The 25,375-nt window shown below is 41.2% G+C and overlaps 1 protein-coding gene across 1 annotated transcript in view; it reads right to left on the bottom strand.

Moving 5' to 3' along the window:
• Nucleotides 1-15,422: 15,422 nt before the first annotated feature.
• GRIN2A (glutamate ionotropic receptor NMDA type subunit 2A) overlaps nucleotides 15,423-25,375 on the bottom strand; it is a 302,511-nt gene continuing 292,558 nt past the window's right edge. Inside the window, exons 11-12 of the mRNA XM_018565387.1 lie at nucleotides 19,474-19,712; nucleotides 15,423-17,363 (exon numbers count right to left, since the gene is read on the bottom strand). Of these exons, the coding sequence (XP_018420889.1) occupies nucleotides 15,582-17,363; nucleotides 19,474-19,712 (2,021 nt within the window). The 3' untranslated portion in view covers nucleotides 15,423-15,581. The remainder of the gene's footprint in view (nucleotides 17,364-19,473; nucleotides 19,713-25,375) is intronic.

Genomic DNA, 25,375 nt, shown 5'->3' with positions numbered 1-25,375 from the left:
CCAGTAAGGCGCAAGGAGGGGGGCCACTCGATTGTGTCCCCCACTTTCCTGCCCTCCCGGGCCAGTGCTTGGATCAAGGGCTGTTAGGGGGGACCCACATTTTTTTCCCCATTTTTGCGGGTTGGGGTTCCCCCTTAAAATTCCTATCAGACCTAAAGGGCCTGGTATGGATTGTATATATAACGGAAAATTGTATACTTACCTATCAGTAATTTTCCTTTCCTAACGCCAAAACATGGCAGCATACCCTTAAAAAAGGTTTAACACACTATATATGGAAGGCAGGAGACCGCGTGTCAGATATGATATACTGACTTGTCCCAAGCGAGATGGGGGTGTCGGTCTGCCACACATTGAGTACTACTATATGGCCTCCCACTTAACGAGACTTCTAGATGTTATTTATAATCCCTCGCACAAAGATTGGGTCCAATTGGAGCTCTCGTTAATGGAGATGCCGACCTCCTCCCTCTGCTGGATTGCCCCCTCCTCTAGACCCCGGCAGCTTTATCTACCATTCGCAGTGCCTCCCCTTCTTTCTGTTTGGGACGGGTTGATTAAAAGCAGACACATATCAACTCACGACGGTCCTATGACCCCTCTCATGTTCAATCCTAACTTCCCCCCGGGATGCTCAGGGCCCTGTGCGGCGGGACTTTTTTTATTGCAGCGGGTCAGCGGGCGTTATGGTGAGACTGTGCCAAGTTAAGGCCCTTTTGGACCAAGGTGTTCGATACTTATCACAAAGTGACAGCCACTGACCCACCGCGCACGCCTCAGGATGCGCTCCTTTCCATTCTCCCGGGATCCTTTAAATCCATAAAAAAGGACCTGTTACGATACTTCCTTACGGCCGCCAGGGTCCTCATCCCCAGACACCGGAACACTAATATAGCTCCCTCAATCAAAGAATGGGTTTTGGAACTGAATAGGATCATGCATATGGAAGAATTGACCGCCCAACTATATGACAGATATTCCCAATTTGCAGCGATTTTCCTCCTTCCTCCTTCCTCTACCCGTTAGGGCACGGTATTGATGTTAATAAACACGCTCTGAAAACGCCACCATTAGAGAGCTATGTACCTTTCAGGTTAATATCCTCCAACTGATCCGAAGATCTCAGAGCGCGTGCATGCACATCACGCAAATATACCGCAAATGACGAGCCGGAGAGCTCATCCACTTACTTGTGCCTCCTCCCTCCACTTCCTGCACTCTCTCCCCAATGAGCCACGGGACATTTCCCCTTTGCACTGTAATGTACCTTATAGATTTTATTTTATTGGAAAAAATATCTCTTTTTACATCTCTGTTTTATATTTTTGCTATGTAATACCTTGTCCCTGTAATGTACAGTCACATGTAACCAAGCAACTGATGACAAGTGTTTTGTTTTGTTTAATAAACTTTTAATCTTTAAAAACATGGCAGCATACAATGGGTATGCTCCGCCTCCAGCCCAATCACAGGACCAGTTATACTATAAATTAAAGCACGCCTCCCAAGGCAGCCATTCTCACAACAAGTACTCAATGCAAAAGCCATGGAAGGATCCTGTATGCTGCCATGTATTGGCGTCAGGAAAGGAAAATTACCGATAGATAAGTAAACAATTTTCTGTTTTCCTGACACCTACATGGCAGCATACAATGGGATATAGCGATCACACAACCAGGGAGGGTAATTCTGAGATATTTATTTATTTGTCGACACTGGTAAACACATTCAGAACCAAACTTCACCATGGACAAGACTCCTGGATAGACCCTGTAATGCGACAGGAATATATATCAGGTTACTGCCTCCCATAAGAGCGAACCCAGAGATTAATCTGTGGCTCCATTTGCTTGACCAGGCACAATGCATGTGACCTAATGCACGCAGAGTGCTACTTTCTAAAACCACCAGAAAGATGAACAGATCGACCTGAAAGAAAAGGTAACCTCAATGTTCTTCCCCAGCATAGCAGCCACATTTCGGGCATGAGCTGAAACAAAAAATTTTGATTCTGGAATATTAGCAACATTGATGTCCTATTTAGATGCAAGGGTCTTGCAACCTTCGTAAGATGCTGGGAGAGAGATTTAGGACTACATTGTCTGTGAAATGGTAGCAATAAGGTGGTTTGCAGCCTAATCTTGACTATCCAACACCCTCCTCCCCGTGGATATTGCTGTAAGAAAAACTATTGTACATGTTACTGTCTATGAGTAAGTGTGAACAAGATAAAGCAGAGGAAAGAAGAATGTATACAGCACTATTTGTAGATTCTAAGGGAAAAGAAGAGACTCTTTTGAAGAGTGAATTCTTGTGCAAGTCCTTAAGAGCTGGCTTATCAATTAATGAGCTACCTATTGTGTCTCAGAGGATTAATATAGAGGTTACTGACACCCAAGTACATATTGCTTGAAGAAAGTCCAATATATCTGTCATGGCAAGGTGAAGAGAGACGAAACCTATTAAGCTTGCGAAGTCTATGAAATGATTCCACACTGTAGAATCTATGTGATGTTTAGTAGGTGCTCTGTTAGTCAACAAACAATCATTGACTGAAGATGAGTAATCCAGGCAAGGCAGACCTTAAGCTGCTTCCAACCTCCAAGCCACTTAAGGTAGTTTTGGATGTGTTTGGATGTAGCACCTACTGTAGAAGGCTGAATATTTAGGATGACTAGAAGCTTCCACGGTCAGAATCTACAAGAGAGGGAGCCCTGGACAGATGGGCATGGGGATGATTACCATCACCCTACCTGGACTATTGTGGGTGCCATTTAGGAACCTGAATCCATTTGGACTGAAGGAAAAACAGATATGCATTAAAATATCCATTACTCTTTCCCTTAGAACATTCTCTTGACAAGGAGTGTCTGCACTCTGTGCTCTTAGGGATTACCATCAGGATGAGATCTGGATAACCCACTTGCTGCTTATCCACAGGAAACTGCTGGAAAGGAAAACATTAATTGTCATCCAGGGCTTCCTGGCTTATAGTGTCAGCCAGGAAATTCTGGGGAATTCAGCGCTGAATCCTTGATTAGAGGTACCTCCATCAGCAGTGAGCAGTTCCTACATCTATGAGCAGACACTAAATCTATGGAAAAAAACATCATACAGTTGTTCGTTGAACTAATACGGAGGTTCCATGGATCTGAAAGGCTTTCTGAACTCCAAGATGCTAAAGACATTTTCCCCCTAATGGACTGTCACTGACCTTGGACTAAAAGGCTGTTGAAGTGATTCACACATTGGAATCCTTTATTAACACAATCACTGCATAGGGACACAGAGAACAGTTGAAATAGGCTCGCTGTCAAGGTCTTACCTTGTCCTCATGGTGGCAGCTATTTTGGACATGTGCAGACTGCAGTCTCTTATATCCTCTGATTGCATCATCGCTTGCCTGCTGCCTGGCAAGATGATGTGGCAACACCTGGCTATATCAGCCTGCTTAGGATTCAGTTTCATTGCCCTTGCGTTTGTGCTCCAAGGTGCATCTCTGGCGGTCTGAGTTCCTTTGTGTGTTTCTGTGTATGATCCTGACGTTTCCTCTGGCTCTCGACCCCACGATCGGCAGACGTACCCACATTGGACTTGATTTCGGCTTGGACAACTACCTGCTTTGGACTTGACCCTGGCTTGGACGACTACCTGCTTTGGACGTGGTCCCGGCTCGGAAGATGTACCCGCATTGGACTTGACCGGCTTGTTCCTGATCTCTTTTCTTATTATTTAATAATTTGTTTCTTTTTTTACTTTTTAATTACCTTTTTATTTTTTTATTTAATTATTCCATTTTTTTATTATTTATTTAAATTTTTTATCAATTTAATTTTTTTCCACCCAACTTTATTGCTATCACACAGGAGAAAACAATCCCATGTGTAATAGCAATTGGAGGTGACAGGTTCTCTTTATTGACCCTGTCACCTCTAATACAGGAGTTCTAGCACAGCACTGTGCTGGAACTCCTGTGACAGGTGAGAGAGGAAGAGCACAGAACAGCACAGCTCTCCCCTCTCACTGTCTGCAGTCTGCATGGAGCGGCAGGGTTACTTATAACCCTGCCGCTCTGCTCACTGCAGTCACAGACTCGGGACACGGCGGCGGAGGACGGGACCAAAGGAGAGAGGTAAGTGCAGGGGGAAGGGGGAGAAGGCAGCACACCTTCGTCTGCCTCACTTTACATTCAGTCCTGCTTGTACAAAGCAGGACTGAATGTAGAGAGGGCAACTTCCCCACAAGGACACAGCTGCCGCCCCTCTGTGCCCTGCCACCCCTACGGCCGGGCCTCGGTGGCCTTGTGGGGAATCCGGGCCTGCCTGAACCACTGGCACAGGGAATGTTTTCTCTGTTGTCTGAAGAACCCTGTTGGAAGACTCTTAGCCTCCAATATGTCTAGTGTCACCATTTAAATTAGTCCTGTCAACTTGGGATGCCAAGGGGTGGGATAGAGGCATAATCTGCCTCAACAAAACACTAGACGACTTGGCTTTCACCCTTGGTGATCGTTTTTAATTTAGATCAGAGCCTAACTTAAAGTGACATTAAACCCTCAGATTTTTTAACATAAAACAATACTGTAATGTGTGCCTTACTGTAATCCATGGTTGTTTCCCTTCTCTTTGCTGCTCTTCCTTTTAAATCTGTATCTGTTCTCATGCTGGGCAGAACTTCTGTTTTGCAGCAGACTGCCTTGTCTCTGGAATGGATACATGGTGTCTGTGTGTACGTTTGCAACCTGAGCCAGCACTACAGGAAGAGGCACTCAGCTGCAAAGTGAAGTTCTCCCCAAGGAGGAGAAGACATGAGAAGTATGAGCATGCTGAATTATCAGCAGGATGTCTCTTAAATAGTTGGAATACTTGTACAATCAAGAAGGCGGTGACTGAATTTAATATTTGGAAAATGACCTAGGATTGCGGCAAGCCCAAAGGGCAACTTTAGAATGGTAAGCAAGACATTTGATGAAGTACAGGTGCACAGGAATGTGAATACACATCCTCCAGGCGCAACATCCTATAGCCAGTTGATGGCTTAATTGATTGAATATAGTGATTCCATATGCAATATTTGGATCCTGATCCATCTGTTTAACCCTTTCGCTGCCACCGACGTAAGGCATACGGCGGAACAAAAGTGTTCCCGGCTGGCCAGCTCAGTATGCCTTACGTCGATGGCATTTACAGTTATGCTATAAGCTCATGGTCGATTTAACGACCATAAGCTTATAGCAAAACTGTTCAGCAGACTGTCCCCTTCAAAATAGTAGCTGTCATCAGCAGCTCACAAGCCGCTGATGACCGCTATTAACAAAAATACCGCCCCCCCAGGCCGGCACCGCTGCTGCCGGCCGCCGGCATCTGGAGTCTCTTATCCCTGCCTGAAGCTGCTCCATGCAGGGATGAGAGACTCCATGGATCCCCACTGCTGTCCCCCACTTGTAGGGTCTGTAGCAGTGGGGATCCGATTAAAATTGGCCGGCGGGGGTGGTGGTGACTGGCGGCTTGCCGCAATTCAGGATGGCCGAGCGGCATAGTGATCGGAGCCGCTGTCATCATGTCAGTTTTTGGACGACAGCGGCCCTGCAGCGTGGCCGAGCGGGGGATCGTTAAATATCATTGATATTTAACGATCCCTCTGTTTACAGCAAACACCTGAGTGATCGTCTGATCACTCCGGTGTTTGTAAATAACTGGGGACACATAGTACTATGTGTCCCCAGTTATGAATGAACAGGCTGTGATCTACATCACAGCCTGTTCATTCAAGAATTTATGAATGGGGACTAGCACTCACTACAGAGGCTCCTCCCCATTCAGAAAATAATGATAGTAAGATATTGTCACAACCCCTCCCTCCCCCCACATAACATAGACATAATGAGGGGTACACCGTGCACATGCGTTGCAGTGCGTTGTTAGAACGCATCACAGTGCATGATTTTTGTAATACATTTTTTTTCTTTAAAAAAAAATTACATTTACTGTGGCAGCATATGGCAAAGCTTTGTGACGCATTGCTGTGCGTTGTGATAACTTGTGTTGCAATTAAATATACACCTGTATCATTTTTTCACAACACAAACACCAACACAGCGTAAAAACAATTTTTAACATAAGTCGCTTATTTACAGTTTTGCGTACTGTCATTTTTAAAATTATTTTTATTTGCAAATATGTGTTACAAATATGTGCAAATATGCTTTTACCATTAATTTCATGTGTTACATATTAACTCAATACAGTTTTATCTTTTAGATTTAGTCAGAAAATATTTTTTTTTGTGCACTGATACTGATTTTAGGGCTTTATTAATTAAATTGTGTATTTTTATCGGTTTAATATTAATTTTCCTGCCTGGAGCCGGCATGGAAATGAGTTGCCGGCTCCAGCTCCAACTCATTTCCATGTCGGCTCCAGGCAGGGATCTGCGACTCTAAGGATTGCCGCTGCTGTCCCCCGCTTGAGATAAAAACTCCAGCGGGGGGGCGGAGGAGCAAACGTCGGCTTGCGGGGAGAAGCCGCAACTTTCAGGATGCCCGAGCGGTGAGGAGAATGGAGCCGCTGTCATTCTGTCAGTTTCCGGAAGACAGCGGCTCTGTGCGCGGCCAAACGGAGGATCGATAAATATCATTGATTTTTACCGATCCTCTGTGCAGCACAAACACCGGAGTGATCATCAGTGTTTGTAAATAACTGGGGACACATAGGGGGTTATTCACAAAGCTGCCGAAGGCAGCCGTGTGATTAACCAACACGAAGTGAAGTGAGCCGAACGCTGTTCGGCTATTCACTTCAGGCTTGTACAGCTGATTTCAGCCGTACACCGGCTTGCTGTGGCTGGGTTTGGGTCGGCCGACCCGAAGTGCAGAAGGAGTTCAACTCGGCTGAGCCAAACCTTCCCCCCACATAACATACACATATCGTGGTGTACGCCATGCACATGTGCTGCTGTGCGTTGTTAGAACGCATCGCAGTCCATGATTTTTGTATTTATTTTTTTTCTTTAAAAAAAAACCATGAAATTAACTGTGGCAGCGCATGGCAAAGCTTTGTGACACATTGCCGTGCGTTGTAATACCTTGTGTTGCAATTAAATATACACCTGTATCATTTTATCACAACACAAACACCAACACAGCATAAGAACAATTTTTAACATAAGTCGCTTTTTTACAGTTTTGCATACCTTCATTTTTTTTACTTTTCGCAAAAAGGCGCAATTACAAATTTGCAAATATTTGTTATTTATTAACTCAATACAGTTTTATCTTTCAGATTTAGTCAGAAAATATTTTTTTTTGTGTACGGATACTGATTTTAGTGTGTTTTATCAATTTAATTGTGTATTTTTATCGGTTTAATATTAACTTGAGAAACATTTGCGCAATTATCGCACGGCCTACAAATTTTGTATCACCATCTTTTTATTCTACCAGGCCTGCGCTTTCAGAAAATATATTGGTTTGGGGGGTATTTTACAAACGCTAGCAACGCAGCAGTTGAAAATCAAATCAATGGGAAAAATTGCAAAAATGGCGTGGCCAGCTGAATTGAAAAATGTTTCGGAGGGCTTGGCAGCGAAAGGGTTAAAGTGTTCAAACCAAGACTAGTCCTAAGTCTCCTGGTTGTCCCACTAGGAAAATTAGAGGATGAAAAGCTTGATATCTTTGGACAGTAAAAGATTACGAGACACCATTTGGATAAGTGTACATATAACCTCGGGCTTCGCTTGCACCAAGGAACCTTGATGGTAATGAATGGACTGAAAGATGAGAAGAAAAACCTGACAATGTCAGTCTTGAACTTTTAACAGGAACCATGAGCATATACTCTGAATAGTATATGCTCAAACTTTTATAAGCCCCCACAACCTGAGACCTACTGAGCACGTTGGTCAGAGGTGTTGGAAATGCAACGGCATATACTAATGTACTGATGTCTTTTGAGCTGTAGATGGCGCTGTAGTGGAATGCAGGTCCCTGTGTGGATGCCTAACTGTGATACACACAGGGCCGGTGCTAGATTATTTTGGGCCCTAGGCAAGACCAGCTACTTGCACGCCCCAGCCCCCCACCTGTGGCACAACCCCCAATCACCCCCATGCAGCTCCATTCTCCTGCTGGATAGCTTCCGCAGGTGACATGTGGATGTCGGGAGCCAGGAACAATAGCCAGATTGCTATTGGCTATTTTAATTTGAAAATGTGACACATTGCCTGTGTGGCAGGCCAGAAAAAAACGGCAAGGTGAGGGCAAAAACTCAAACATATTCCTAGTATAACTGGCTTGAGCAGTGAGGACAGAAAAAGAATGGCTGCCTTGGGAGGCGTACTTTAATGTATAGTATAACTGGTCCTGTGATTGGGCTGGGGGCGTACAGGTAGAACACGGTAACAGGTAGTACACGGTAAGTGGTGATGGGATTATTGATGAAATAGCCGCTGCGTTGCTGTGATAGACTCACCACAAAGCTGTCGTAAGCAAACAAATCTGACAACGCCTATGTGCAAAAAAACACCCCATTTCTGTTTTGTCTTCTTTAAAGTTTCTTTGATCAATACATGTTTTTTGCTGTGAAAAAAAATCATATATAACACATTCACTATTAAGCTTGCCACATTTTTGTAAACTGTTTATTAAAAAACATGGTTATAAACAATAAATATATTTGTGGGTTCAGTGTGGAAAATGCAATTATCTAATTCATGATATGCTTTACTTGTGGTGTTACAAGTAAAAGTTTAATACTAAGAGGGAAAAACTTAGTGACTGACTTACCACAGATACTTGAATTTGTACTAAATGTACTAAATTATTATTCGTTCATTACAGATTTGGATGCTCAATGGTCATACACAGTATATATTGAATTAAAATAAGACAGTGAACAAAATCTAAGTTTAGAACCATGCAAATAAATGATCTGGCATTCCTTATTTGACTACATAAACTTTGTGGCATTTATGAATAATAGAACCCTAGCTAGGTCACAAAATATTCACATTAGATAATGTTAATGATTCCATTGTGTTCTGTACAGAAACAGTTATGAATGGGGAAAAAATTAAATGAGGAGTACGAAATTACTATACAGCCCTGAGTAATCATTAGCAAGGGGCTAGAATAAATATATATGTATATACACACCCATAATGCTACATAAATGTATATATGTCAAGACACAAACTGAATCCAGGTTTCACAGATTTAAAGATATCCATCCACTTTAATTAAAGTGTAGTCCTGATCGTGACCAGCGTCAATATACAAGAGTTTTACCCCCTTCCCTGCAATACACATCCCATCCTCAGTTCTAAAAATTGTTGACACTGATACAGAATAGAGAGTGGTGTGGCAGCCTATATATTGCCATTTTGCTCAGTTTTCCATGCTCCTGTAAATCACAGTTATCCTGATAGAGGTTACAAGGAAATGTAAAACTAAGGTGGGTCACAGGAAATTAAACCCTGATAGGGTAGTAAGGAGGCAAGGGTCTAACTTACATTCCTTACTGCTTGGCAAATTGGGAAGATCCAGCAGCTTTTAAACAATGTTGATATATGTTGGGATGCTATCAATGAAGCAGACCATTACAACCTTAAAAATCAGAAAGTAACACACAAAAAACATGAATAATGGGCAATGCGTCTACCCCGTTTTCATCCGGCTGCAGCCAGATATGCACTTTTGCAGACTCATGCACAGCTGTTCATGAGTAACTCGCCAGCCTTTGGCACTTTTTTTAGTAACTTTACATGCAAAGATGGCTGCCGGCAAGTGCAATGATTTTGAATAGGCTTGTGACAGGTGCATTGGTTTGCACACATATGCTTACTTTGAAAATCCTTCCTGCATTTAAAGAGTGGGGAAACTGCTGTTGTAAGCCTGGACCTTACAAACAGCGAAGTAAAAAAAAAAAAAAACACATAAACATCAGTTTTAGTGCTGCCAATTTTTAACATTGTCAACAAAATGTAATCAATGTATTTAGTATTGAAAGGGGAAAAGGAACTAATTTGATTTGAAACATTTTTAGTGAAAAGGCTTGACCTAAAAATTATCTTTCCTTAAAGGAGAACTATGGGGTTAAGGCTTTTCCCCATAGTTCCCCTTAGGGTAACGGGAGGACACAAACTTGCATCCTCCCGTCACCCTAAGCTCAGTTATACTACTACTGCTACTGCTCACGGTATACTAAGACACCGCAGCTGAAGCGGATCCTGACAATTATGTCTGGATCCACCCAGCTTTGTGAGTGACAGCTGGCTCTGCCTATCTAGAGGCAGAGCCAGCTGTACCCGCCCCCTCCCCTGTCCGATCCACTCTCTGCCGTAACAGTATCAGGAGGTGAGCGAACGCTGGTATGCTCTGCTCTGCTCCTGGAACGCGCTTGGTGTGAACAAGGCCTAAATGACCAGCATAGGTATTCATCTATATTAAAGGCTTATGGACTCATACAGGACTATCAGTTAAGCATCTCATTGCCCTTACAGGATTGCCTACCAATGAGCCTTTAAGCAGAGTGAACAGATCATTTGTGCAACATAGATTTTCAGCACACGTCACAGTGTTTATTTGACCAGCATCTGTGATAATGTTCATAATATAGAAGTAAAAAGATAATAAATATGTTTCTGCAAGGTAGGATGTGTATAGGGAGGGGAACCCTTTACTTTCATTCACCTTATTTATCCAAATCTCATGTAAAACTCACTTCACCAAGTTATTGCTCTGCTAGAGGTTTGACTACTACCCGTGCATTGCAGTTATTTTAAAAAGTCATACAAAGGATATACACGTCCTTTGTAGATACAAAGATAAAAAAAAACCCTCACACACGCACAAACAAATACAGTTTAATAATATTTTAAACATGGCTAGTATAACTAATTTGTATGTCAGCCTCTTGTAATCTCCTGTATAGCTGCATCCAGGTGATTTAGGTGTCCTACATTCCCATAGATGACAGAGAACCTTGCCAGGAACATACAGTACAAAGTTATGTATCGCTCTGGTCCCTTGTTGGGTAACTGTTAATTCCAGTAGATACCTGTAAGTGTCACAGAATGCCACCATTAGTTATTACCTGTTTGAAGTGGCTGGGAGACACTTTAGCTCCAACTCACCACACCTAAGAATTTTGCCTTGGTGTCAATTCCATCTTGAACCTACTCTGGCACTGTTCCTTACCCATTCTTCTACTTGTAACCTGATATCTGTGTACCTGTCCACCTGCTACTTGTAATAAAATGTTCCATGCCCTTTTCCTTCCCTGCTTATCCCTGTCCCCCTATTTAGCCCACTATCCTGCTTATTGTTTGGGTATACTTTGTAGGTAACATTTTATTTTTTAGGTTGATTGTTAATGTATGATTTATGTTTTAGTTTCCTCTTATGTGTCTTTTTTTATTCACAATAAAATATAAAAGTATATTATTAATTACTGACACAAACAAATATTTTGTGTCAGTATTCCTTAAGCCTTTCTGATACCTTACTGCAGGATTCCATAATCTTGTATCATGACAAACATGCTGACTGGAGGTTAAATAAAGGGGATAAAACTCATCAGTCTGTTGCTGTACTTTCACTATTCAGCCACAGGCTAGGGGCCTGGGAGGTAATGCAGCTAACTATGTTGCTTAACTGCAACAGTCACAAATCAGGGCACCAGTCTTGCTGTGGCTGCGTGGTAAACTGTGTCAATCTCAGTTACATTTGTGTATACTGTAATCAGTGGTGTATTCTGGTTTGGGGCTGCCCTAGGCAAGACGAAACTCGGCCACCCACACTAAATCTGCAGGGTCTCAAGGGGGCTGTGCACGATCTGTGGTGGGCTCTGCCATAGACCCCGCAGAGCCCATGACAGACCCTGCACAGCCCTCATGAGACCCTGCAGAGCTCAGGGTCTGCATGGGGGCTGTGCATGATCTGCAAGGGGCTCTGCAGGATCTCAGGGGGGCTTTGCAGGATCTGTGGTGTGCTCTGTGGGGTCTATGGTCTGCAGTATGCAGATCCTGCACAGCCCACCCCACCTGAGACTCTCAAGGGGGCAATGCAGAAACTATGCTGGGCTCTGCAGGGTTCCTTTAGCAGCAGTGTGATCCTCTTACCTGCTGCTTGGTCCCCGGCCTCCTCCACCGCTGGACTGGTGCCGCAGGGCCCGGCCTTCTCCACAGACCGATGGCTTTTCAATGACCCGGCTTCCTATGGCGCAATGGTGCCCTGGCCCCGCCCCTTCCTGATCCGACATCACTTTGTCGCCTCAGCCTTGCCCCCTTCTGCTGCTTTACCTCGCCCCCTCCTGCTTCTCCGCCTCCTCTGCCTCTTCCACCTCCTCCACCGCCACCTCCTACTGCCTCCTACTGCCTCCTCGCCGACTCCTCTGCTGCCTAACTGTTTTGAGGGCGACATTTTTGCCGCCCCCCTGAAAACTGCCACCCAAGGCAAACGCCTTGTTTGCCTCGAGGCAGATACGCCCCTGACTGTAATCAATTTATTGTAAACAATCTTTGTAAATGTAAAAGCGTTTGCCTACAGTCCATAAATATATGTATGTAGGGACAGCCATACCTACACAGTACATACTGTATGATGACTTTGTATCCGGCTTAGCTGTACTGCACAATTAATGTCCTTTCTATCTGTTATCTTAGATCTGACTTGATTGGAAATAGATTCCTCATAAGGCTATATGATCTCACTGCAATAATCATTAGAGTAAACATGTAAAAATTATCTGATAACATAAACTAAATGCTGCAGCTGTCAGTATGACCTGCTATGACGTAATTCTCTAGTGGCCCCTGTCAACCTCCTGAAGTGGTAATTGCAAATTGCAAACTTTCTCAAAGTCACTATTTGCATATCCATAGATAGATAGATAGGTGACAAGAATTGGATTCTAGGAAAAGATGGGGACTGCATTTATTTCACAGCCAGTAAAAGGGATGCTAGGCAGGATGCTCCAGACAACATGCTGAAAGGAAACATTGCTGTAAAATCAGTATAAGCTCATTGCTTATGCTGTTAGTAATCAGCTTATGAGCTTAGTGTAGTATGTTAAGTATGTTTGCTTTAGGGATGCAGCAATACTAATACTAGTATCGGTACCGGTACCGAGTATTTGGGCGAGTACTCGTACTCGCCCAAATGCTTCCGATGCCTATCCCAATACCAAAACTTCTGGTATAAGGAAGCCGGGCGGCAAGTGATTACATGCTGCCCGGCTTCCTGATTGGCTTGGAAGCTGGCTCCATGCTCCTTCATCACCAGGGAGCATGGAGGCAGCTTCCCAGCCAATCAGGAAGCCGAGCAGCATGTAATGACTCGCCTCCCGGCTTCTTGTTTGAAGCAGGGGGGGCTGAACTGTTTGAAAAGAAGTCAGAAAGCCGGCCAATTAGGAAGCCAGGTGATGAGTCATTCCCCGCCCCCCAGCTTCCTGATTGGCCAGAAAGCTGGTTCCATGCTTCCACATCACCTGGTGATGAGAGAGCAAGCCGACTTTCTGGCCAATCAGGAAGCCGGGGGCTGTGCAATGACTCACCCCCCGGCTTCCTGATTGGTCAGAAAGCTAGTCAATCAGGAAGACAGGCAGCGAATCATTACCCGTCTGCCAGCTCCATGCTTCCTCGCACGGCTAATCGGGAAGTTGGGTGGTGAGTCATTACATGCCGCCCGGCTTCCTTAATGGGACTTCTGGTATCGGTATTCTGTATTGGCGAGTACAGAAAAAAATATCAATACTCGTACTCGATACCGAAAAAACGGTATCAGTGCATCCCTAATTTGCTTAGTATGTTTATTATATTCTAAGTATTTTAGAATGTGAAACATTTACCACTAAGATGTAATTATGCATAAGATGTGAATAGCAATAAGAAACCATGCCTACAACTAGAATATATATTTAAAATTGTGATTTGAAAAGATAGCGGGCAGTAGTCAAACCCATAATGGCTGAATTTTTAGGAAAATGAAGAAACGTAAATGTTCCAATTTTACCAGTTGTAACCAGATACTGTAATTGTTTTCATATCCAAATGTATGTAAGAATGACAAATGCCAGCTGGAATAAGGGCTGGCTGTTAGGGGCAAAATCCAGACTTGCATTTTCCGTTTCTCCATTTTTAATTTTTTTTTTTTCAATATGACACCTATAGTGTAGGTGTCATCTCCAAAGAAACTTCTTTGCCCAATAACAGTATGGCAAAGTGTTTTATACATGGTCAAGGGATAACCACCCAAACATTTGCCGCTATAGAAATCCTTTTTACAAAAAACATGAAGACATGCAGATGTAGCAGACTACCATGCACTGATTTAAGTGCTACACATCAACATTTCTGGTGCAGATAATCAAGATAAACTTTTGTATCCTTAATAAGAAACATGTTAAGAGATCAGCTGTGGTATTGTGGTAAATTGTTTTACTCCAAAAAATCACAGAATTCTGCTACATCTGTACTGATATTTAAATATAGATCAAGCTATGCACTCAACTGATATATCTACATATGTAGCAGGTTTTCAGTGTACTATGCATGTATATATACATAAGGTAGCAGTGTGAAATATCTGTTATGTTTTAGGCTATTTTGTGATACACTACTTTGGAAGTGTAGAAAATGAAAAAGGGGTCACACTGATTGGGTATAGCTATTAAATAATAATTAACATGAACATTACAGAGCATTGGAATCAAAATTGATTGTAAAACTGATCAAAATTTGTTGTGACTATGTCACAAATCTACTTTCTGTGAATAAAGATAGTAATGTCTATATTAACATGGACATCATTTTATACTGGAAAACTATTGGATCTAGTTTAGTCTACACTATCTGCATTTACACACAAATAATGTAAAAGTTATTAATTGATTTTGTTTAAACATTATAAGTAAAAGTAAGTTTGTCAGCCCCTTGTGACTGTGCAAATGCATTCTTACATAAAACATTTTCTTTGTGTTAAACTACATGCATACAGTATTGCTTATTTTTCTAGTAAAAACAACAGCTGACAAGTAAGAGGTGTTTTAGTGTAGTATAGTCATGTCTAGTGTGTAAAACACATAAAATAATAGCTGCCAATATTTAATCAGATTGTAATTTCAATGTTGGCCTATGACATGGCTTAGTTTGTCCTTTTTTTAGCAAAGTTAAAGATAAAAGAGCTGTGTTAGTTTACAGGTATACCCATTTAATTACAGAGAATTCAGAGTACCCACCTGAAACAACAAAGAGATTGATTTGGCATGACCTATAACCACTAAAGAAGAGCAGCTTGTTTGGGAGTCAAGTACATTGTAATGTTTGTATATTTATTTAGGAGTTCTCATTAGACTAGGGTTATGATGTCTTTAGGCTGTTTGAAAATACTTTAAATAAATCCAGTAGGAAAAGCAGATTGTCCCATGTAGACTGGGATCAGAGGAAGCCCTGGGAATATTATTTACTGAGAAAGCTAACACTGCTTTTCCTAAGCATTGTTCATGAGTCTTGGTTTCTGTTGGCAGCTATACCATTTTTTTTTTCCTTTTTCATTTCGTGCAAGTCATGGTACATACAGTAAACATTTAAACATCTGATTCAATACTAGGCATTTTCTTAAATACACGTCTATTGCTGCAGGAATTTACAACCCTTGGAGTTGGGCATATACTATTCTTGCTTGAAGCATAAGGCATGACATATTCTGAAACACACATGTCATTGGGTACCCGTCCATCCCTTGAGGAATATGAAGTGGTAGATTTAATAGAGGACCTTAAATAATTATCACTTCTTGCTTTAAATGATGTTGATTGTTTATAAATGTCAGAGGTGCTCTGTCCATGACTCAGGTTTTGGTTCTCCTGAAAAGAATGCAGGAACAATTCAGAGGAAATATCTGGGTAAAGGGATCTGCTTCGCTTGGTTTCCTTTAAAGAGTGTGTATAAAGTGGAGTCTTATTTCCCAATAGTTTTTCTGAGGGAACAATAAGGAGGTTAGCAATAGGGCTTTCTTGCAGATATCGTTCTTTATCTTTTAAGCTTATGCTACGGGATGGTCTCTCAATGTCTATCTCCCTGGGCTTATTTATGTTATCACAAGAATGCTGCCTGTTGATTCTTAACTTGTTCTTCTTCTGAAATTGTAGAGCATTGTTCTCGATCCAGTTGTGCTCAAAAACATCTTCAGAATGGATAGAGTTAGCTGTCTCATGTAGCATTCGGTCTTCATCAATGTCATAAAGGTTTCCTATATGTAGGCAGTCATCACATTTATAAGGGGACCTGGTTGAGTAATGACCAGTATAACTGGGTACATTAGAAAGACAGCTTCGACAGTGGGTCAAATTTTGTCTATGTCTGTCATTGACTTCTGTCATAGATGCATTCTTCTCTTTTAAACTATAATGTTTATTAAATAATTTGTACTGAATATCATTGTTTGGAAGACTGTCCTCATTGTGCAAAGGAGTCCTATTAATATGAAGAGAAGATTCTGACTTTTTGTAATTGTCATTGTGATCTTGATACACCTCAGGGTAATCTTCTTCCTCTTTAGCAGGGACATTGTCATCATACTGAGCCTGCTCCACCATGAAATTAGGTTCCTTGTCTCCATTGATGGTGTAGATTATATCACGACCAGAACTTTGTTTATTTTTCAAATAAGACAGCTCAACCTCACTACAATCTCTAGGATATTTTGATATGGATCGTTTCTTTAGGTTATCCTTACTCTTGTGAGATTTGCCATTGCTTTCAGGGTCTACCTGGCAGGCTGCTCTACTTGATGTGTCAGATGCATCAGAAAAATTTCCATCTTCTGGAAGAAAGTGCTTGTTTTTGCTGGATGGTTTGGGCTCTTCATTTCCATTTTCATTGATTGAACCCTGATTCTGCCTTAAAGTCTCTACTGACTTTTTCCAAAGCTGCCTTGGTCTTGAATTTGCTTTGGGTTCTGCACTGACTGCAACCTCAACTGTGTTGGGATTAGATTCATTTAATGTTAAGGGGTGTTGGCCTTGAAAGACATAATTGTTAAGATTGTCCTTATGGCGGTTGCTAGGTATCATGGAGAGATCATGTGCATTTTCAATATACATCTCTTTTTGCTGAAAAGGTCTGTTATCTGAATAGATTAGATTCCCCTTGTCTAGGACCATATCCATCAACAGAGACCCTCTTGGAATATAATTAGTTGCCCTTTTGGGAGAATTACATTGGGAAGAATTTAGATTGCTTAAATTAGCCATGTTTTTTGATGATCTCAACAACTTTAACATGTTGGTTTGAGAAGCAGTAAAACTGAAATCTGGAGATTTTCTTTTCTCTTCTATATGCACTCCATGAATACAGCTGTAAATACCCTAGAAAAATATTAAAAACACAATACATTATTACCTTTTCAAAACTTAATATTAATAAGTTCTTTATCATCACATGCAGGTAAGAGTATACCACATATTCTCTACTATACCATTCTGTAAATTTTTGCCAATTTATTTTGGATGCCTAAAAATATCTGTTACATTTTGCGCACAGTTTACAATAAAGATTTCTGAGCAGCTTGTGTAGTACTTAATTCTGAAATGAGGTAAACACACAGTGAGTGAACCCTGTTACCAGCTCCTGCATCAAAGTTTATTGTGTTTTCAAGGACCAATAATCCCCTTTCACCACATAACCCCATCTGGTTGAAAACCTCTTTACCAGAATTCTGCTATCCCAAAAGAGAAATACTTATTTTCACTTGGAGTAAAATTTAGAAACTAGCTGTACTCCTCGGGGGAATTTAATTTGTTTGAACATCTACTTAGAAAACGTGATACTACCAAACTGGTTTCCATGTGTACAATGCCCTTAGCTATGTGTCTAGACCTAGATATTAAAAAGTCCAAAGGAAGTGGTCTACTTCTCTACTCATATAATTCTTATAACTCAATATAATTCTTTTTTTTAAAAACTGTTTCTACAAGTACACTAAACCCCTGTTACATTACACAAATTGGGCCTACATCAATCAATGGCATGTTTCTGGGGATGTGGCGAGGAAGCAGACTTCTTTCATGCTACTTTGGGGCTGTTGTTTCATACATAACTTAGAGGTGGCTTGCGGTGAATTACTTTATCTCTACTGTACTTGGACTGCCCAACATAAATAACCCTAAAACTGTCTGCTGGTCATATTGGGAGGTCTGTTGATCTCCATGCATTCCAAAACACTACTGCGACCCTATACTTTTATGCAAGAAATCTAATCCTCCTGATGTGGAAGGGTCCTTCATCTTCCTCCTTAGAAAACTGTTAAAACCTTATTAACTAAATTCACTTTGTACAAAATTACCTATGAGAGAAAAAAACATAAATATTTGGTGAAATCTGGGGGCTTTGGATTGCTTCAAATCAAAAGCTCTCCCTTCTGATTTCCAATTCTATATAATCTAACCTTGTTCATAATATATTCTATTCCCTGATATATTTCTCTGTTTATTTGCTAAGACTTGTGACTTTCATAATGAGAGTCTGTCCTTGTATTTTACTTTTTTTTTTCTTTATTGAGTTGCATATTGTATATCAACAATAAAATATCTTTAAAAATTAAGATTATTGGGTTTCTTTTTATTAGGTTACTTTTATATTTAAAAAAAATGCAATAATCCACAATAACCAGTCATATTTAACAGTGGAAAAGAACATATGAATAATAAAAGTATAAATCTGATTAGTTGCTGTAGGGCAATACAGACACCGTGATAAAGCCTATATCCAAGGAAAGTCCAGGGAAAAACTCCCCTTGCAGTGGGGCTACCCCCCGCAGTGCAAGGCTTAACTGGTCATTATTGTTTAAGCGACCTGTGTAAAGGATTTTTACTTAACTGATTCCTGCTCCCCGGCAGTCAGTGCTCACCTTGTCCCTGCTACGCTTCAGCTTGTGAACTGTCCACCTGTGTCCTAAGTGCACAACTCAGAACATTTTTGTAATAAAAGATTCTACAATTCTACAAACATGTATGTTGGTATAGGGCAATGCAGTATGCTCTGGTCTATAGAGAAGGGAGAGGTGAGAACATAAATGACCAGGTCCTTCAGGGGAAAACAATTGACTGTGAAACATGTGGGATGATTGTTTAGTTCTCTAAAAGTGCTTGCTTAATAAATATACAGTATATATATAAACAAAGTGACAATTACAGCCTCTTACATACATTTAAAACTAGCAAAACATAGGTTCTGGTGTGTTGCTGTACATCTAAAGGGCAAATGACTGCCTTGAATTATGCCTGCTCTCCATTTAACCATTGATATATATAAATCACATAGCTGTAACCTGGGGGGAAAAAAGAAAATAACCTTTGAGTTCATACATAGGGTAGCTAAATTAGGGATCCAATTTTATCCTAAAAGTTATTCATATGATATCTTAAACTGCACAAGTACAATTGAACACTTTTGAATTTTGTGTAGGGGCGTACTTACCCTACTTATGGAGAACAATAATCCTGGTTTTTCTGTACAAACTCCAGTAAAGCAGTATCTTAGCTTCCAGTAAAATAGATGCTCCCAGACAAAGGTAATCAGACTCAAACCCATTGCTGCTGCTAGCATGTAGAAAACACCTGCCATGTTATCAATATCCAGTTGACTGCTCATCACTTCATTCTTCTCATGATGACAGATGCCAGTGAGCCACAAAGTCTCTAGTTCTTCCATCTCACCTATAGAAGACAAAATATTTATTAGAACTTTTCTTGCATAGAAGAGATCAGCATAAAGATTTGTCCAAGAGTTAATATGATGTGATGGGTAACAATGTAATAGAGGTAATTATACAGATGATTTAGCTAATATTTTGCTTGCACCAAAATACATTTTCCTATGTATCCTAACTTGATGGTATTTTTTTTTAAATTAAGAAAATCATAGTAAGTTAAAATTAGAGCGTATTGCCTTTAACAAACAAGGATGTTTACACTTATTTTGTAACATTGAGTATTTTGTGTAGCACATAGAAAGTTAACCTTTCCAAGATAATGGTGTAAAAAGAAAATCCGTTGGAGGTGTTTTAATTGATTCCTCCCCGGCCACCTCCATATCTAGGACATAGTGACATGAAAGTAAATGGGAGGGCCCACCAAGGCTCTGTTCACACCACCATGCTGTGGAAAAGTGCAAGTTACCACAATGCACAGTAATGTGTGCTTCCTGTGTTGATGCGATGAGGTGACTTTCATGCTGAACAGCACCCCAATGCTCCTTGCTATCAGTCGTTCATTACTGCACACTGAATGCATAGCAATTGACTACATGGATGTTAGTGCACTGTCACAGAAAATATTACATGTATCCTTTCTGGTGCATTTTGGCATTTTAACATGTGTTAATTATGGCAACTACTCATTTAAATGATGCAACTAATGTAGTCCAACAGTGTGAAAGGGCCCCCGGAGCACAGGAGCAGGCCCGGTGAGTGACACACAGCTTTCTTTGGAATGGACAGTGGAAGAGGTATGTTTTTTGTTTTCTTTTGCAAGGACAGTGTTTTGGCCAATAGAATTTTTCAGACAGGGTTGCTTTAATCTAAGCAGCTTAAAAGCTTAGCTCAGCTTTATTTTTTTCCTGTGCATTTTCCCTATGTCCCAATACAGTCACACACCCACCACCATCACTTATAAAACAAAAAAGCCAGCAAGTGGGAGGAATAGATAATTAAGTACTGTGGGTTAGAAGGGAAGATGTGGGGCTACAGTAAGTTGAAGGGACAAATACTTGAATACAGGGGAGTACAGTACAGGAAGGGAAAGGGATAAATGCTGGAGTACAGTGGGTGAGATAGAAGAATACACTGGGTGAGAAGAGGGAATATTGGGGTACAGGAAGTGATAAGGGTATATATGCATTGGTAGAGAGGGTGAGAAGGTAGAATATTTGGGTACAGGGAGTAATAAGGGTAAATGCTGGAATACAGGGGTTTAAAAAAATGAATTAAAAAAGCCAGCAAAGTACTCCCTTCTCAACAGCTCTGGCAGATTACATTTTGTATTGTAGAGCACAGCAGAGTAGTGGAAGATTTTTTTGCTGGCTCTATGTCTATAAGTGACAGCAGTGATCTGATAAGCTGTCACAGACTCACAGCAAGTGTGGGTTTGTGATGACGGAGGTCTCTTATTTTCTATAAATGTCTAAATTAACTGTGCTCATACACTACGGTGCACTGTCAAATTCTGCTGTACAGTATTTGTGTACAGTCAACATGGTGTTGCACAACCATGCTTCATATGCCATGCTTTACATTTCAAATTATGCACCGCCTTGCACCAAAAATCATGCTGTACTTTACCTATTCTGTACCACATCATTACATAGACAATGATGTATGTTCCCTGTTCCACTGTCTTACGCCCTCGCCCTGGCCATAGTGTACATTTCCAATACCACAACATCTAACTGCATATGCCATGCTGCACGTTCCCTCTTCCGAAGTGACTTATTCCATATTTATGCGTTACGTTCCTTTCCTCCAACACCTCATTTCAGATGTCATACTATAGGTTTACTATTCATCAAGAGCTCATTCTATTGACTTGGTTTAATAATGTATTTAATGATCTATTCCCCACTGCCTCATTCTTATTGTAATTAAAAACTATTTTTGTATTGCAGATCTCCATGCACTGTTGGCATACCCGGTACCCAATCCCCTGTAACCTTTTTTTTTATCATGCACTTGAATTAAGGCCTTTTTAATCACCATTATAATGAAATGGGGTACTATGGGAGAAAAATGCAAAGGGGATAATTTACTAAAACCGGAGCAGACCGAATCTGGGACAGCTGTGCAGAGTAACGAATCAGCTTCTTTCTTCAGTTTGTTCAGTTAAGCTTCAAAAGCCAATATAAAATAATCACTCAGCACACTAGCCCTCATGCTAAAACTGAGGGTTTTAGCATACGTCCCAACTTTCTGAGATGAGAAGGAGGGATGCCTTCTAGCACAATGTATTCCTGGCAATAGAGATACCACTGCCACACCTACAATTATAGTGATCATTAAGAATTTATATGCCCAAAATGATTGGTAAAACCCAGAATTGTTGTTTTCTACCATTAATTTCTCCTATTAACATTTCCCAAAAAAATAGGATGAAGGTTTTATTCATAAGTATACTTTTGGGAGTACATTTTTGTAGATATCTGTAAATCAGACCAAATAGAGGTCTGATCGCTGAGTGTATGTAGCCTGCTCTCCTCTCTGACACAGACACATGCTGTCACAGGAGGCTGAGCGAGCGGTGTAGGAAGGAAAGCCCAGCCTCCTGTGACAGCGCTGTCTCCGCCCCCACACCGCTCTGCTGGACAGTGATAGACGGCTGAGCGGTATGGGAGGAGAGACACCGGCCGATCACGGCGGTCTCCTCCCGCAGCGCTCGGCTGGCTGTCACTTTCTCTCCTCCCTGCTGGGACAAAGAGGAGCACCCAGCGGGGAGGAAAGAAATCACGGCTGCGCTGAGAAAACGGCAGGGAAATGGCACTTTCGGCATTTAGCCAAAAGTGCCATTTTCGGCCGTCACCCCCCTTCATCTTTTCACCTGGGGCCAGCACACCGGCCGCCCCCCCCCCCCTGGTTGTTATGCCACTGGTCTTGGGTATAAAGAACAAAAAGAAAGTCTCCTTTTCAATTATGAATATTGCAATTCCAGTAGAAAAAGTGAACGTACCCTTTAAAAGCTTTAGAAACATGTCTGCAACATTTTAGACACCATATTAAATAGAATTGTCAATGTTTGCAAGATATATTTTCTCACTAAAATCTTATAATACACAAATGAGACACATTCACTCATACTGTATGTGCCAGCTAATATAAAAAAAAAAAACATAGTTACATAGTATTTGAGGTTGAATAAAGACACAGCTCCATCAAGTTCGACCTTTGTGTGTCTGTGTGTGATTGTGCATGTGTATGTGTATACATGAGTCCTTGTGTGATCTTGTTTTTAAGAGTACCTATACCACTCTGAGGAAGGTATCTAAATGCTTTTTGAATGATTTAATATTCTCTGCTGATACCACTGCTTGTGGCAGCGAGTTCCAGAATTTAACCGATCTAACTGAAAAGAAGCCCCTACGCTCTTTGTGGTTAAATCTTTTCTCCACTAATTATAGGTGGTGGCCTCTAGTGGTGGCCTCTAGTCTTTGTTATGGAGTTTACAGTAAAAAGTTTATTGCTGATGTTGCCATCACCACTAAACATTTTATACATCAAAATCATGTCCCCTCTTAATCGTCTAACTTCTAGAGTGAACAAGTTTAAATTTAGTAACCTTGTCTCATAGCTTTTGTACTCCAGCCCCTTAATTAGTTTGGTTGCCCTTCTCTGGACTCTCTGCAGCTCAAGGACATCCTTTCTGTGGATTGGTGACCAAAACTGGACCACATACTCCAGATGAGGCCGAACCAGTGATCTATAAAGTGGCAACATTATTGCTTTATCTCTTCAGTACACTTCCTTTTTAATACAAGACAATACTCTGCTCGCTTTGTTTGCCACAGCCTGGCATTGCATACTATTGTTCAATCTGTGGTCTACTATGACCCCCAGATCTTTTTCCATTTCTGACTTGCCTACTGGAGTACCCATTAATGTGTATTCCTCTTGCCTATTTTTAACCCCAAAATGCATTAATTAACATTTTTCAACATTAAACCTCATCTACCCTATTTTATCCAGGTCCTCTTGTAATGTTATAGTGTCTAAGCCCGAGTCCATTACCCTCCCAATTTTAGTATCATCAGAAAACACAGAAACATGGCTAATAATACCTTCCCCTATATCATTAATAAACAGGTAAAACAGTATGGGGTCTACCACAGAACCCTGGGGCACACCACTCTCAACCTTAGACCAATCTGAAAAAAAGCCATTTATCAATACTCTCTGGATACGTACCTATAGCCAATTCTCTATCTATGTACACACCATTTCATCTATGCTCATAGATCTCAGCTTGTGTATTAAGAGTTTATGTGGTCCCGTGTCAACAGCTTTGGCAAAATCCAGACATACCATGTCCACCGGCCTCCCTCCATACAGTTTTCTACTCGCCTCTTCGTAGAATGTTAGTAGGTTGGTCTGACAAGAATGGTGCTTCCTAAATCGGTGCTGATTATCATTTACTATACCATTGTCATGAACAAAATCCACTAAATAGTCCTTTACCATTCCCTCTAACAGTTTGCATACTATTGATGTTAAACTGACTGGTCTATAGTTCCCAGGTTGGCAACTTGAACCTTTTTTGAATATTGGTACTACCATATCTTTCCACCAGTCACTTGGTACCTTACCAGTCAATATGGAGTTCTGAAAAATTAGGAATAATGCTCTTGCTATAACCTGGCTGAGTTTTTTGAGTACCTTGGGGTGCAGGTTATCTGGGGCTAATGATTTATTTGCATTAAGTTTTAGGGCCGCGGCCGTTTCCGAGTGTGGCTGTGAGGACATGGTGAGCGGGATGACCGGGTCCTCGATCGGGCTGGGATCGGGGGTAGAGGAGGATGCCCGCAGCGGAATGGAGGCGCCCGGGGCGTGGGCGTCACAGGGATGGGATGGTGAAGCATGTCCCGAGGCCTTACCCTGCAGGTCAGACGCCATGGCCGTCCTGGAGGAGCTGCGGGTTGTCGGCGCTGGAGATGAGAGGTAGCGCTGCAGAGAGGTCTGTGAGCGCTGGCTGTTGTCAGAGCGAGTTTTGCCCTTAAACGACATCAATACCGGGTTGAAAAGATGTCTCGATCAGCTGAAAAAGTCTCTTGGGGTAGCAGAGCTCAAGCAATGTGCTTCCTCACGCCGCCATAGCTAAGCCACGCCCCCGGCACCCTTCTTTATTATTGCATCTGCCTCTACGTGACATGTTGCTGACTTAAATTCTGAATCACGTTTTTTGTTCCATGGTGAGATGTCACTTTATAGATGATTTTTTTCATCAATTGAACTCAATTTGGACTGCCTTTATCTTGTTGATCGATCATCCTAATAGGCTATTCTCTATCAAAGGCTATTGAAGAGTTATTTAAATGTATGCTCATCTCATGAACTCGTCATATAGGATTACCATTGATTTTAATTTAATCATGCTATTTAACATCTATAATAACATGCAGGTTGAACATTGACCTATGATTTTAGTCAATTCGTTTTTAAGGATTTGATAAATAAAACATTATATTTTGAATAAGTGTTTGGTGTATTAATTCCTAAGGAGTATATCCCTATGGTTTTTTTTTTTCTTTTTTGAAGTTTAACATTTGGGTTTATTTTGATCATCTAAAAACATTGATTGATATATATATTAAATTCTAAAATAATTTTGACTGCTTTGTG

This window comes from Nanorana parkeri, unplaced genomic scaffold, assembly GCF_000935625.1.
Source record: "Nanorana parkeri isolate BGI_ZX_2015 unplaced genomic scaffold, ASM93562v1 scaffold839, whole genome shotgun sequence".
Taxonomy (NCBI): domain Eukaryota; kingdom Metazoa; phylum Chordata; class Amphibia; order Anura; family Dicroglossidae; genus Nanorana; species Nanorana parkeri.
The sequence above is the reverse complement of the archived record's forward strand: the minus strand, read 5'-3'. Positions and strand labels throughout refer to the sequence as shown.